The 16,605-nt window shown below is 39.1% G+C and overlaps 1 protein-coding gene across 1 annotated transcript; it reads right to left on the bottom strand.

Annotated features, from left to right (window-relative positions):
- Positions 1-6,600: 6,600 nt before the first annotated feature.
- Positions 6,601-15,840, bottom strand: ntaq1 (N-terminal glutamine amidase 1). The gene is made up of 6 exons (XM_051390975.1): positions 15,420-15,840; positions 12,193-12,292; positions 11,833-11,883; positions 8,245-8,393; positions 7,063-7,187; positions 6,601-6,952 (listed from the first exon to the last, which is right to left on the bottom strand). The coding sequence occupies exons 1-6, from the start codon at positions 15,530-15,532 to the stop codon at positions 6,807-6,809; spliced, it is 684 nt and encodes a 227-aa protein (XP_051246935.1). The 5' UTR covers positions 15,533-15,840; the 3' UTR covers positions 6,601-6,806.
- Between the last annotated feature and the right edge of the window lie 765 nt (positions 15,841-16,605).

Here is a 16,605-nt window from a genome sequence, read left to right as displayed (position 1 = left end):
TGAGTGTGTTACTGTGTGTGTGTGTGTGTGTGTGTGAGTGAGCTCCGCCCCTTAGCTTGTGACGTAATGAAGCATCAGTCATAACCTCTGACATCATCAGAACAAATTATTTAAACAATAACATTTTATTTTATTCACTTTTCAGAATCAGTTTGATTAACAGATTTTTATATTGTTCAATATTGTCAGTATAAATGTAAACAAATATACACAAACACATAAACAATATATACAAACAATATAAACAATATATACAAACATACAAACAATATAAACAAATATATACAAAAATATAAACAATATATACAACCAATATAAACAAATATACAAACAATATAAACAATATATACAACCAATATAAACAAATATATACAAACAATATAAACAATATATAAAAACATATAAACAATATATACAAACAATATAAAGAATATATATAAAATATATAAACAATATATACAAACAATATAAAGAATACATACAAAATATAAACAATATATACAACCAATATAAACAAATATACAAACAATATATACAAACAATATAAACAAATATATACAAACATATAAACAATACATACAAACAATATAAACAATATATACTAACTTTATTTTTTATTTCATCTCATTAATAGACTCAATTGGCTTCTGTCAGAGTGTAAATAAACCCACTCATTGTCTTAATCACACTCTTGACCTTGTTCTATAAGATGGCATTGATATTGAACATTTAAAAGTCTTCCCACATAATCCCTTTCTACGGAGCCCACATTGGATAAAAAAATAATAATGATAGTAAGAGAGATAGTAAAAATAGTAAAAATAATGCGTGGGCACGCGTTACTATCTCGTGGCCACGCGTTATTTTTTTTTTATCCAATGTCACCAGGTGGGCTCTGTACTTTTCTATCTGACCATTATTTAATAACTTTTGAATTCATACTATTAGATTATAAGCCATTAGGCAAAACGTCCTACAGCAGATGTCTATCTCACAGTGCTGTAGCTAAATTTAAGGAGGAGATTCCTTCAGTGTTTAATTCAATGTCTGAATATAACAAAGTTAGACAGACTACAGATCAGCATTCAACACAGTCAATCCATTCATTCCCTCTGAAAAGCTCCTCACCCTTGTACTGACACCCTCCCTCTGTAACTGGATGCTGAACTTCCTCACAGACAGACAGACAGACAGACAGATAGAAAGACCCCAGTCAGTCAGAGTTGGAGACCGGACATCAGGCATAAGAGCTGTGAGCACAGGGACCCCCCAGGGCTGCGTGCTGAGTCTCTACACCCTCTTCACCTACGACTGTGTGACCTCCCAGACCAACACCTGCATTATAAAGTTTGCAGACGACACCACGGTCATTGGACTGATCAGTTGTGGGGAGGAGACGGCATAAAGAAGAGAGGCAGCAGGAAAATAATCTCTCCTTAAACACAAACAAGACAAAAAAATAAAAAATAATCTTGTTGATAGTGCTGCAGGCTCACTACGAAGAACATTAGACTCTATCGCTCCTATAAATAGGAAATTATTAAAACATAGGAGACTAGCACCGTGGTACAACCACCAAACCCGCCAATTAAAGCAAAAAGCTAGGAAATCTGAAAGGAAATGGCGCTCTTCCAAATTATCAGAATATCGCACAATTTGGCAAAATAATCTTAAAACCTAAAGAAAGGCCCTCCGTAATGCCAGAGGAGCCTATTATTCAGCACTAATAGAAGAAAATAAGAACAACCCTAGGTTCCTCTTCAGCACTGTAGCCAGGCTGACAGAGAGTCACAGCTCTATTGAGCCACATATCCCCATAAACTTAAGCAGCAATGACTTCATGAGCTTCTTTTCTAATAAAATTATTACTATTAGAGAGAAAATTAATCACCAACTGCCATCAACAGTTATCAGTGGCTCTCCAAGTTCAGGAACTTTAACTAATATAACAGATATATATTTAGACTGTTTTTCTGCTATCGATCTTCATCAGTTAATTTCAATCATTTCTTCATCGAAGCCATCAACCTGTCTATTAGACCCGATCCCAACTAGGCTGCATAAAGAAGTCATACCCTTAATTGGCACTTCTTTACTGGATATGATTAATCTTTCTTAATTATCAGGATATGGACCACAGTCCTTTAAAGTAGCTGTAATTAAACCCCTTCTTAAAAAGCCCACTCTTGACCCAGGGGCTTTAGCCAATTATAGACCGATCTCTAACCTCCCCTTCCTCTCTAAGATTCTGGAGAAAGTAGTCGCCAAAGAGTTGTGTGACTTTCTACATAACAATAGTTTATTTGAGGATTTTCAGTCAGGATTTAGAGTTCATCACAGCACAGAGACAGCTCTGGTTAAAGTTAATAATGACATTATTATGCATTTGACACCATTGACCATGATATTCTTTTACAGAGACTTGAGCATCAAATTGGCATTAAAGGAACCGCACTAAGCTGGTTTAAGTCATATTTATCAGATCGCTCGCAGTTTGTACATGTTAACGATGAATCTTCAATAAATACTACAGTTAGTCATGGAGTTCCACAAGGTTCTGTACTTGGACCTATACTATTTACTTTATATTTGCTCCCTTTAGGCAAAATTATTAGGAATCACTCCATTAACTTTCACTGTTATGCAGATGATACACAGTTATATCTATCGATCAAGCCCGATGAAATTAATCAATTATCTAAATTACAAACATGTCTTAAGGACATAAAATCCTGGATGACCTGCAATTTTCTGATGTTAAACTCAGAAAAAAACGAAATTCTTGTACTTGGCCCCAAAAACCTTAGAGACTCACTGTCTAAAGATATAGTTACTCTAGATGGCATTACCTTGGCCTCTAGCAGCACTGTCAGGAATCTTGGAGTTATCTTTGATCAGGATTTGTCATTTAATTCCCACATAAAGCAGACCTCTAGGACTGCCTTCTTTCATTTACGTAATATTACAAAAATTAGACACATCCTATCACAGACAGATGCAGAAAAACTAATCCATGCATTTGTTACTTCAAGGCTGGATTACTGCAACTCTTTATTATCAGGTTGCCCAAATAAGTCCATTAAAATGCTCCAATTAATTCAAAACGCTGCAGCATGAGTACTGACAGGAACTAGAAAAAGAGATCATATCTCTCCTGTACTAGCTTCTCTGCACTGGCTCCCTGTAAAATGTGGAATAGAATTTACAATCCTCCGCCTCACCTACAAAGCTCTTCATGGTCAGGCCCCTTCATATCTTAAAGAGCTCATAGTACCCTATTACCCCACTAGAACACTACGTTCTCTGAATGCTGGGCTACTTGTGGTTCCTATAGTCTCTAAAAGTAGAACAGGAGCCAGAGCCTTCAGTTACCAAGCTCCTCTCCTGTGGAACCAGCTTCCATTTGTGGTTCGAGAGGCAGACACCCTCACCACATTCAAGAGTAGGCTTAAGACATTCCTCTTTGATAAAGCTTATAGTTAGGGCTGGATCAGGTGAGTCCTGAACCATCCCTTAGTTATGCTGCTATAGGCCTAGACTATCGGGGGATTTCCCATGGTGCACTGAGCTCCTCCCTTCCTCTCTCTCTCTGCACTCATTCATGTTCCATTAATGCATGTTACTAACTTCACTTCTTCCCCGGAGTTCTTGTGCTTTCTCGTCTCGCAGGTTCTCATGGATCCTGGTGGAGCCTCCTGCCATGGTCCTGCTTGACTACACTTGCCAATATCACTGATATGAGTGTCATTATTATTATAAAGTATTATTATAGCTACGGTTACTGTTGTTGCTGTTGTCACTGCTCATTGTCCCCCATCGTTGCTGTTCAATTCAGTTCAACTTAATTTTATTTGTATAGCACCAATTCATAACAGAAGTTATCTCAGGACACTTTTCAAATAGAGCAGGTCTAGACTGAACTCTTTATAACATTATTTACAGAGACCCAACAGTACCACCATGAGCAAGCACTTGGCGACAAGGACAAGGAAAAACTGCCTGTTAAAAGGCAGAAACCTAAGACAGATCCTTCGGCTCTAGGTAAAAGAGAGAGAGAGAGAGACAGAGACAGAGAGAGACAGAGAGACAGACAGTTGTCATGTTCATCATCATCAGTCACTACTATTAGTGTAGTTGTTGCTACTGTTGTTGCTGTGCACCTGTCTGTCTGTCTGTCTGTCTGTCTGTCTCTCTCTTTCACCCCAACTGGTCGAGACAGACGACCACCCACCTAGAGCCGAAGGATCTGTCCTAGGTTTCTGCCTTTTAACAGGCAGTTTTTCCTTGCCCTTGTTGCCAAGTGCTTGCTCATGGTGGTACTGTTGGCTCTCTGTAAATAATGTTATATGGAGTTATGTCTAACCTGCTCTATTTGGAAAGTGTCCTGAGATAACTTCTGTTATGAATTCGCGCTATACAAATAAAATTGAATTGAATTGAATTGGCGTGGCGGTGTCACAGCGCCACATACAGGCCTGGCATATGTACTACAGCGTTTTGGGTCGTTTCAGTGAATCCTGGTGGACGCAGATATTTCTGGAAACAACGCCGTGTGTACTAATGATTAAAGTGTATTCTATATAGGATCAATGTGACCTTACAAAATCAAAAAAGTTTTTTATCATCTAAATGGACTTTAGTAATCCTTCAGTCTAATGTTTATGAATAGTCTTATTATTACAGTTTATAACATTTTTACTAAATATAACCTAACAATAAAATAATATTTCTGTAATGGATTATAGTCACTTTTATCTATATTAATAATATTAATAAAATATATGATTAATTCAATTCAATTCAATTCAATTTTATTTGTATAGCGCCAATTCATAACAGAAGTTATCTCAGGACACTTTTCAAATAGAGCAGGTCTAGACCGAACTCTTTAAAACATTAATTACAGAGACCCAACAGTACCACCATGAGCAAGCACTTGGCGACAAGGGCAAGGAAACACTGCCTGTTAAAAGGCAGAAACCTAGGACAGATCCTCCGGCTCTAGGTGGGTGGTCGTCTGTCTCGACCAGTTGGGGTGAGAGAGAGAGAGAGAGAGAGAGAGAGCGAGAGACAGACAGACAGGTGCACAGCAACAACAGTATTGGCAATGGCAATCTAGCAGGACCATGGCAGGAGGCTCCATCAGGATCGACAAGAACCTGCGAGACGAGAAAGCACAAGAACTCCGGGGAAGAAGTGAAGTTAGTAACATGCATTAATGGGACATGAATGAGTGCAGAAAGAGAGAGGAAGGGAGGAGCTCAGTGCACCATGGGAAATCCCCCGATAGTCTAGGCCTATAGCAGCATAACTAAGGGATGGTTCAGGACTCACCTGATCCAGCCCTAACTATAAGCTTTATCAAAGAGGAATGTCTTAAGCCTACTCTTGAATGTGGTGAGGGTGTCTGCCTCCCGACATGTTTGTAATTTAGATAATTGATTTATTTCATTGGGCTTGTTTGATAGATATAACTGCGTATCATCTGCATAACAGTGAAAGTTAATGGAGTGATTCCCAATAATATTGCCTAAAGGGAGCATATATAAAGTAAATAGTATTGGTCCAAGTACAGAACCTTGTGGAACTCCATGAATAACTGTAGTATTTATTGAAGATTCATCGTTAACATGTACAAACTGCGAGCGATCTGATAAATATGACTTAAACCAGCTTAGTGCGGTTCCTTTAATGCCAATTTGATGCTCAAGTCTCTGTAAAAGAATATTATGGTCAATGGTGTCAAATGCAGCACTAAGATCTAATAATACAAGTACAGAGACAAGTCCATTGTCAGAAGCAGTCAGAAGGTCATTATTAACTTTAACCAGAGCTGTCTCTGTGCTATGATGAACTCTAAATCCTGACTGAAAATCCTCAAATAAACTATTGTTATGTAGAAAGTCACACAACTCTTTGGCGACTACTTTCTCCAGAATCTTAGAGAGGAAGGGGAGGTTAGAAATCGGTCTATAGTTGGCTAAAACCCCTGGGTCAAGAGTGGACTTTTTAAGAAGGGGTTTAATTACAGCTACTTTAAAGGACAGTGGTACATATCCTGATAATAAAGAAAGATTAATCATATCCAGTAAAGAAGTGCCAATTAAGGGAACAACTTCTTTAAGCAGCCTAGTTGGGATCGGGTCTAATAGACAGGTTGATGGCTTCGATGAAGAAATGATTGAAGTTAACTGATGAAGATCGATAGCAGAAAAACAGTCTAAATATATATCTAAGTTTACATTGACAGAAGTCCCTGAACTTGGAGAGCCACTGATAACTGTTGATGGCAGTTGGTGATTAATTTTCTCTCTAATAGTAATAATTTTATTATAGAAGAAGCTCATGAAGTCATTGCTACTTAAGTTTATGGGGATATGTGGCTCAATAGAGCTGTGACTCTCTGTCAGCCTGGCTACAGTGCTGAAGAGTGCTAATATTGTTCTAGCCTTTAAACAAAGCGCTATATGGATTGTCATTTATTTTATCTGGATTTAATACTGAATTATTTCTTTAATTGACTGGTTCAACTATTATTAATACTGATTGTAAAATATTGATTACCTAATCCACACAAACAGAAATCACTTTATTGAAACATTCAACAGTAGAAATCATAAATATTTTATTGTATTTGTGTTGGATTATAGTTTTATATCTACACTGTTTTAAGATAAACAACACAAATAACACTGGTTGTCACGGCAACATCGACTCTACAGTGGACCACAGACTGAGCACCAGGAGGCGCTCTGATCCAACGCTACGGCGACGCTGCTGCGACGTTGCTGACACTGCTGCTAACGCTATGGCGACGCTGCTGCTGATGCTGCTGCTGCCGACACTGAAGAGTTTCCCAGGTATCTCTGCAGGAAGTGGTCCAGACTGAAGACCGCCCCCCAGCCCACGGTAGGGTCCATACTGATGAAGTCATTCAGGTTCATCTGACACTCTGAGGAGGAAACACATCAAAGTGATGTCATCACAAGGTCACAGGCATTACATCATCAGACATGCTGACATCATGTGAACAATGTCATGATACAGGAGGCATCATGTGACCTGCGGTGTGTATAGGGGGGTAGAGTGGGGGGGGCGTCTTCCAGGTTCCATCAGGGTTCCTCATGTGAGAGCGATCAGACGCAAAGTTTAACAGGAAGCTGTCAGCAGGGACCACACGCAACTTCCTGTCAGAGACACAGAGACACAGAGACACTGTGATGTCACCTCCCCCACAGAGACCTAGACACCGCAAGCAACACACCTGTACAGGTAACACTCACCTGAACAGGTAACTCACACCTGTACAGGTAACACACACCTGAACAGGTAACACACCGGAACAGGTAACACACACCGGAACAGGTATATACTGAACACTGTATATATATGTGTATATATATATACACAGACTATATACTGAACACTGCATCGCTGCTTTAGGGAGCAGATTTTAATTCAGTCTGATTACAGGGAGAGAGCAGTTTTACATTAATATACGTTTCCTCTGGAAAACCTTTCACACTTTCTTTCTGTAATCTGTTAAAGGGGAACTTCGGCAGATTTTTAGCCTAGTCTTGATCACTAGAGGTCACTGAGTACTGTTGATAGAAAAAAGAACGACCAGAATTGGTTCTAGCAAACTGAAGATCCTGCAGCTAATGGCCAGAGCTCCCACTTAGTTATAATACACTTCTTGGGGGCATATCCTAAAGAGTGCCTTTTGCTCCTCTTAACAGACACAAAATGCAATTAAAATGTCTGTGCAACATGATCAGGGCCCTTACGTGACAACAACATGCCTTTTCAACTCATACGTTGTGCAGAAACCGTACAAAACAGTACTGTCGCCTACCTGTTTTTCCACCCCTCGCTTCACCGAAAGCCCAGAATAATCGATCACGGAGATAATGCCTTCGCAACGAAATTTTCGATTATGTCGATTATTTTGGGCTTTCGGTGAAGCAAGGGGTGGAAAAACTGGTCGTTCTTTTTCCTATCGACAGTACTCGGTGACCTCTAGTGATCAAGACTAGGGTAAAAATCTGCCGAAGTTCCCCTTTAATGAATTGCCGGGTCAATTTCTGAGATATTTTATTCGTTAATTTACCACTTTAATCTGTAAGAGAACAACAGAGATGCTCCGACATGAGCTCTGTCACGTAACTGATGAATGTACTAAGAGGACAATGAGCTTCCAACAACTCTGTGAGGGGGTGTGTTATCTGTACAGGTGGATGTTACCTGTGGTAGGCAGGTCTGATGTTGCGGTCTGAGCGGAGGGCCTGGTCAGCGTACAGCTGCAGGCTGCAGGGGAACGGCAGCTCAGAGTCCAGATCATAGACCAGAGAGTCCGACTGTAGACCGACCTGCAGCAGAACCACGTGGTAGTCCTGAAACAAATGATGACATCATTAATGACATCATTATTGTAGGATAGTAATTGCCAGAGGGTCAAATAGGAGGTGGTCTCAAGAGTCTTTGTTGGCGGTCCCATTAATGGACATTTATTTACAGGTGCTTGCAGGAAAAGTGCAAAACAAGAGAACTAGAAAATGATATTTATATAAGAAACTGAGACTAAATCAGCAAAAGAAAAACATTTTACAGTACAAGCCCTGGTGTCTGCTGAATATATCCCCACATACCTGCCTGTATGATGTACTATGGCCTCACCATCCTCCTCCGCAACTCGGGGAGTGCTGTGGCCACGTCGCGTGCCGTCGTAACACGTGCGGACCACAACATGAAAATCTCACGTAAATTAGCTCAAAATCGCCACGCAGCGCTTACTTCCTGTTGCCAGTAGGTGGCGCTATCACTATGTCGGAATGTTGTCATGTAGACATGTTCAAGGCGAGAGTGTTATCAAACACATGAAGTTTCATCGAGACTGGACCACGTACGCTGAAGTTATGAGGATGTGTTCACGGCAAAACTGTTTCAGAATATATGAAGTTTACTGGAGATTGGACATTGCACACTGAAGTTATGAGCAGTATTTTATGGCGAATCTGCTGAAATCGACAAGTTGTCACTGGCACGCGGTTTGATGTACAGTCACAAATAGCTCAACTTTTTAATCAGTTTGTATGACCACAGAATTCAAAATGGCCAACTTTGACCTCACGCCACAGACACGCCGTTCAACGTACAGTCTTAAATAGCACAACTTTTAATCAGCACCATTTTTTGACTGTACTGACCAATTTTGAAGTAGATCCGATAAATTCCCTAGAAGGAGTTCGTTCAAATACAACGCGAAAAGTTCGCTGAAAGTGAAAATGAAAATCAAAATGGCCGACTTCCTGTGGGGTTTTGGGTATGGGTCCATGAGGCTTTTTTGTACGTCCCGGCATGTTACACGTGCCTGCAGAGTTTCGTACATATCGGTGAAACGTGGCGCTGGGGCTGCTTTTTTTTCCTGTAGGGGGCGCTACAAACACGACAAACATGATTTTTGGTATGTGTGCTTCAGGCACCACTCTACACATGCCCTGTGAATTTCATATTCATAACTATTACGGTCTCCGCACAGTGATTTACCATGCCACCAGAGCGCCACCCAGTGGCGGATTGTTGACACATTTTTTAGTGAGCCTCAGGAAGCCATGGGGAAGCATCGTACCAAGTTTCATCTTAATCACACATACCGTTGTAAAGATATAAACTTCTTCTTTTAAAGAGTGCCACCTTGTGGTGATGGCCTGAAATTGAGCACGATGCTTAAGGAAGACGTGGAGAACTATGGACCCAAGTTTGGTGTCAATTGGACATACCAATGTGGAGAAATGCTCCACTTCCTGTTTTGACCATAATCTACAGGAAGTGCTAATTTTATAACGTGCTTATTTTTTGAAACATCAAAATACTTACATTTTTTTGCCAGGACGGTCTCCAGATGCTACGTGACAAGTTTCATTCAAAACGGACAAAAGTGCATGGATGGAACACGAAAACGTAGTTTATGGAATTTGAATTGAATTTGAGACAAACGATGCGGGAGTTATTAGCCTAAACCTACTTTTTAATTGCAGCGCCACCTAGTGGCCGAACAGAAAGCAACGCATAGAATATCTAAGTTTCACCAGGCCTGACCACTTTGCCAAATAAAATTACACTTTCATATATGTGACCTGCTCCATCATTTTGAGTCACTTTGACCCAGAAACACATTTTGAGTTTTCTTCATGGCTGTAAAGAGGAAAGTCTCAGCTTTATGGTGATACCAAAATTATTTTTCTACTCCAAAAATTGTATGAGACACGCTCTTCCAAAGGTCGATTGTCACCAAACCTTGTTTTTGAGAAAAAGGGCTCTAAAGATAGCAATCAACATTCCGCCATATTCCAAATGAATTGAAAGACATTTATACAGTTTATATTCAAATAAATAAACTTTACTGCTTTACTGCTTTACATCATTATAATCAGAGACATTGTATGCTACCATCGGGTCAGCCACGAGTGGAATATCTTCCTCCTGGCCTCCGTCACACTCACTTTCTTCGCCATCACGATCGGAGCCGGCCGGTGTCGGTAGCGCGAAATACCGGAGGTCGAGCCGCCGCTGTCACTCTCACTCTCAGCTGCCGGTGCGGTGAAAAAGTCCGTAATAAGGTCGATCCAGTTGTCGTCTGAAGTAGCATGTCTTACAGGAATTGAATTTAAAAGTTGAGCAATTTCGTCGTCGCGAAAATTAATTTTGTCTAGGCTGTCAATCTGTCAATCTGTCTCTGTGTCCGTGTCGATCTAAACTGACAGTTGACAGATGACGCAGATGACACAAACATGCTAGCCGGTGTTTTGAACTCTGACACCTGTTTCGTTTTATTTATGCTAGCTATGTTTATCCTTTGTATTTTACATTAATTTTGACATGGTATGAAAGCTGAGACTTTATTTAATTAGAAACATGTAAAAACTGAAAATAGCCCAAAATTGTATTTTCTTGTAAAAACGTGTTTCTACACAAACGGGCCGCTGCGACATCCGACTCATTTTGATGGAACGCGTCACATATGTTCAGGGGGGCAAATTAGCAGTCAAAGTTTACTACAAATAATAATAACTTTTGCAATATCAATAGGGACCTCCAGCAGTCGCTGGCTCGGTCCCTAACAAGTGGCATTCACTGCGTCACTACGGCAACACGGTTTAATAAAAATTCATAAGATTCATTAGATGTCATTGTCAACAGTCTAAGGGTCTTCCGACCAAATATCAGCTGGATGTGGTCAATCTGCTGGGAGAAATACATAAAAGTGTAATAAATTATATTTCTGGTTACCACCAGGTGGCGCTACCGCTTCTACTGTATATCATTGCATAGATGTGATTTCATACTCATAGGTGAAAGGTAGGGGGCTCAATAGGGGGCGCCGTTGATCCGTTTTTCCAAGAATATGTCCGAGACCCATAAAATTCGCCAAGTTTTGCCAAGCGTGGCCTGGGCGCAGATTTTCAGGACTTTTCGAATATGATAAAGCCTCAGAAAAGGCATTAGAAATGTCTGAATAATAATAATTCCTACAATTACAATAGGCCCTTTGCACGATTTGTGCACGGGCCCTAATAAAATAAAAAATAAATGATATAGGCAGATGTAACTGAAATGTTTCTCTGTCATTACTGCGTTAAATTTAAGGATGATGGATAGACCAGATATAATCCTAAACACAAACCCAGGATAGTAATGTGTATTGGCGCTATCAGGTGGAACAGTTAACAAAACAGGTAATATAACAAGACAAACAAAGGTGTGATAATGAAATGGCTAGAAATGAACACAAGTGACAAATGACTTGGATTAATCCACAGAGACATCACAGACCCAAATTACTGGCTGGTCTCTACGTCCGGACTTCTGCTTCCACAGAGGAACCTGACGGAGAACAGAGAACATCTGAACGTCAGCTGAAGAACAAAACAGACGTTATAGAACGTGACAAATGTTTTATAGAATCTGACAGACGTTATATAGAACCTTACGGATGTTATAGAACCTGACAGACGTTATATAGAACCTGAAAGACGTTATATGGAACCTGACAGATGTTTTATAGAACCTGATAGATGTTTTATAGAACTTGACAAATGTTTTATAGAATGATTTTATAGAGAATCTGGAAAATGTTTTACAGAATCTTGCAGAGATGTTCTAGCAGCTTCATGTTCTCCTGTGTGTTCTCACCATTCTGTTCTCATTAGAGATGAAAACTACAAACAGTTCGTCCAGCGATGCAGTTTGCTCCGTTCTGACAAACTCACAGAGTTTCCAAACATTTTCTTCACTGCAGAACAAGAACAGAACAGAACCAGTGAGACACCAGTAGAACAAGTTAGTAGAGAACTGCTTAACCGGTCATTTGTGGTTCTACACTGATAGAAACTGGATGTGTTGTTATTGACTAATATGATCAGCAGCCAATCAGACGTTAGGTCACTCTTTAACCTGAGGGTCTAGCTGCCAGCTGCTGTTACAACTCAATACATTACCTGTGTGTACAATACAAACAGTTTGGCCTTTCTGAATGGTTTCCTCTGGGTTCTCTAGTTTCCCCACAATTAATTAACTTCAGTCAGTGCCATTGAGCAAGGCACTGGCTCAGACCTGGAGTTGGTCACTGCTCCTAGTGCTTACTCTGAGTGTATAACACAAACCATCTTTACCACGAATGTTCATGTTATATATTACAGTAGCAGTATATATTGCAGTATCAGTATATGTTGCAGTAACAGTATATATTGTAGTAACAGTATATGTTGCATTAGCAGTATATGTTGCAGTAACAGTATATATTGAGTTCCACAAGGTTCTGTACTTGGACCAATACTATTTACTTTATATATGCTCCCTTTAGGCAACATTATTAGGAATCACTCCATTAACTTTCACTGTTATGCAGATGATACGCAGTTATATCTATCAATCAAACCCAATGAAATTAATCAATTATCTAAATTACAAACATGTCTTAAGGACATAAAATCCTGGATGACCTGCAATTTTCTGATGTTAAACTCAGAAAAAAACGAAATTCTTGTTCTTGGCCCCAAAAACCTTAGAGACTCACTGTCTAAAGATATAGTTACTCTAGATGGCATTAACTTGGCCTCTAGCACCACTGTCAGGAATCTTGGAGTTATCTTTGATCAGGATTTGTCATTTAACTCCCACATAAAGCAGACCTCTAGGACTGCCTTCTTTCATTTACGTAATATTAGAAAAATTAGACACATACTATCACAGACAGATGCAGAAAAACTAATCCATGCATTTGTTACTTCAAGGCTGGATTACTGCAACTCTTTATTATCAGGTTGCCCCAATAAGTCCATTAAAACGCTCCAATTAATTCAGAACGCTGCAGCACGAGTACTGACAGGAACTAGAAAAAGAGATCACATCTCTCCTGTACTAGCTACTCTGCATTGGCTCCCTATAAAATGTAGAATTGAATTTAAAATCCTCCTCCTCACCTATAAAGCTCTTCATGGTCAGGCCCCTTCATATCTTAAAGAGCTCATAGTACCCTATTACCCGACTAGAACACTACGTTCTCTGAATGCTGGGCTACTTGTGGTTCCTATAGTCTCTAAAAGTAGAACAGGAGCCAGAGCCTTCAGTTACCAAGTAACAGTATATGTTGCAGTTGCAGTATATATTGTAGTAACAGTATATGTTGCAGTAACAGTATATGTTGCAGTAACAGTATATGTTGCAGTAACAGTATATATTGCAGTAACAGTATATGTTGTAGTAACAGTATATATTGCAGTAACAGTATATGTTGCAGTTGCAGTATATATTGTAGTAACAGTATATGTTGCAGTAACAGTATATGTTGTAGTTGCAGTATATATTGTAGTTGCAGTATATGTTGCAGTAACAGTATATGTTGCAGTTGCAGTATATATTGCAGTAACAGTATATGTTGCAGTAACAGTATATGTTGTAGTTGCAGTATATATTGTAGTAACAGTATATGTTGCTGTAACAGTATATATTGCAGTAACAGTATATGTTGCAGTAACAGTATATATTGCAGTAGCAGTATATGTTGTAGTAACAGTATATGTTGCAGTAACAGTATATGTTGCGGTAACAGTATATATTGCGGTAACAGTATATATTGCGGTAGCAGTATATGTTGCAGTAACAGTATATGTTGCAGTAACAGTATATGTTGCAGTAACAGTATATATTGCAGTAACAGTATATGTTGCAGTAACAGTATATATTGCAGTAGCAGTATATGTTGTAGTAACAGTATATGTTGCAGTAACAGTATATGTTGCAGTAACAGTATATATTGCAGTAACAGTATATGTTGCAGTAACAGTATATATTGCAGTAGCAGTATATGTTGTAGTAACAGTATATGTTGCAGTAGCAGTATATGTTGCAGTAGCAGTATATGTTGCAGTAACAGTATATATTGCAGTAGCAGTATATGTTGCAGTAACAGTATATGTTGCAGTAACAGTATATATTGCAGTAGCAGTATATGTTGTAGTAACAGTATATGTTGCAGTAGCAGTATATGTTGCAGTAGCAGTATATGTTGCAGTAACAGTATATATTGCAGTAGCAGTATATGTTGCAGTAACAGTATATGTTGCAGTAACAGTATATGTTGCAGTAACAGTATATGTTGCAGTAACAGTATATATTGCAGTAGCAGTATATGTTGTAGTAACAGTATATGTTGCAGTAACAGTATATGTTGCAGTAACAGTATATATTGCAGTAACAGTATATGTTGCAGTAACAGTATATATTGCAGTAGCAGTATATGTTGTAGTAACAGTATATGTTGCAGTAGCAGTATATGTTGCAGTAGCAGTATATGTTGCAGTAACAGTATATATTGCAGTAGCAGTATATGTTGCAGTAACAGTATATGTTGCAGTAGCAGTATATGTTGTAGTAACAGTATATATTGCAGTAACAGTATATGTTGCAGTTGCAGTATATATTGTAGTAACAGTATATGTTGCAGTAACAGTATATATTGCAGTAGCAGTATATGTTGTAGTAACAGTATATGTTGCAGTAACAGTATATGTTGCGGTAACAGTATATATTGCGGTAACAGTATATATTGCGGTAGCAGTATATGTTGCAGTAACAGTATATGTTGCAGTAACAGTATATGTTGCAGTAACAGTATATATTGCAGTAACAGTATATGTTGCAGTAACAGTATATATTGCAGTAGCAGTATATGTTGCAGTAACAGTATATGTTGCAGTAACAGTATATGTTGCAGTAACAGTATATGTTGTAGTAACAGTATATATTGCAGTAGCAGTATATATTGCAGTAACAGTATATATTGTAGTAACAGTATATATTGCAGTAACAGTATATATTGCAGTAGCAGTATATGTTGCAGTATATTTTGCAGTATTTACCAGTAACAGCTGGTATAAACGCAGTTTTCGCGGCTCTGTGTGATTCTGACCTCACTCTTCATTTCGGTGTCACACTGAAGACGCTCCGCCGGAACAGATATATGACGTGACATCCGGTAGAGTAGCTCTCTGTATATACTTCATATAACAGTCAGTGATTTATAGGGAGGACAGAGTTTAAAGCCGACCATGTTTCCCGCCCTTCCATGTTATATACGTTCGTTAATATTTGTTGATATCGCTGCCAGCTGACACAAACACTGCAGCTACCGGACGCTGTGTGCGCCTGCGCACTATGGCCGGCGGACCTGCAGTAAACTGTATTCATCAATAATGACTTCTACTGTATTCCTTACGACTGTACTTATACTCTCTAGCACACTCAATCAGGGATCAATTCTCTGCATTAGTACTCATTCATTACCAGTGATGGGAATAACGGCGTTACTTTTTTCAGTAACGAGTAATCTAATTGATTACTCTTCCCATCTTAATAGCGCTGTTACCGTTACTGCCAAACAATGCGGCGCGTTACTATAATTGAAGGTGTTTTTTCCATCAGACCAAAGAGATCTCTGAGCCGAGAGACAAACACCTTTTACTGTCCTCAGTTAGTGGGCAGTGCACGAGACAAGCGCATAAATGCTGCTGATTGGCTGAGGCTGAGGAAAATTCCACGGTCAGCCAATCAGAGGTAGAGTTGGGCGGGTGTTCGAAAGCACGGACACACAACGAACAACACAAGAGTCAGTGAGCGAGAGACAGGTATGGCCAGTTGTGTTGCTTCTTATTACATCTGCACTGAAGAGTGTATATATTGTCTGAATACATGTTTGGTACATTGCTTAAAGAGCATCATTTCATTTAGATTTATTTGTTGGCTGGCTGCAGCCTCTCAATGGCCAGAGAAAGATTTATTTTTATGGAGATGTATTTTTTATTTTGTATGTATTACCTGTTTATATTCGGATTCCTTAGTTTTGGTATACATTGTACTTTTCAGTTAGATTGAAAGCACCTCATATTGGCACACTGTTCTACTTTTTCGTGGAAGAAAATACTTGAAGTACAGTATATCTATCAATTGTCTGAAGTTTTTTTTTGTTTTATTTGCACTACAAAGAGTGTATATATTTGTTATTTATTTTTGGTATAGTGCTTAACAAGCATAATTGAATTTTGCCCA

This window comes from Dicentrarchus labrax, unplaced genomic scaffold (assembly GCF_905237075.1).
Source record: "Dicentrarchus labrax unplaced genomic scaffold, dlabrax2021, whole genome shotgun sequence".
Lineage (NCBI taxonomy): Eukaryota > Metazoa > Chordata > Actinopteri > Moronidae > Dicentrarchus > Dicentrarchus labrax.
Note: the sequence above shows the minus strand (reverse complement) of the source record. Positions and strands in the feature narration are given on the sequence as shown.

Bases quoted from the DNA above. Each gene is read 5' to 3' on its own strand.
- ntaq1 (XM_051390975.1), bottom strand. From the start codon at position 15,532: ATGTCACGTCATATATCTGTTCCGGCGGAGCGTCTTCAGTGTGACACC. The intron at 11,884-12,192 runs GTGAGAACACAC...GTTCTCCGTCAG, and splicing joins TCTCTAATGAGAACAGAATG to GTTCCTCTGTGGAAGCAGAA. The intron at 6,953-7,062 runs GTCACATGATGC...TTTCCTCCTCAG, and splicing joins CCCCCCTATACACACCGCAG to AGTGTCAGATGAACCTGAAT.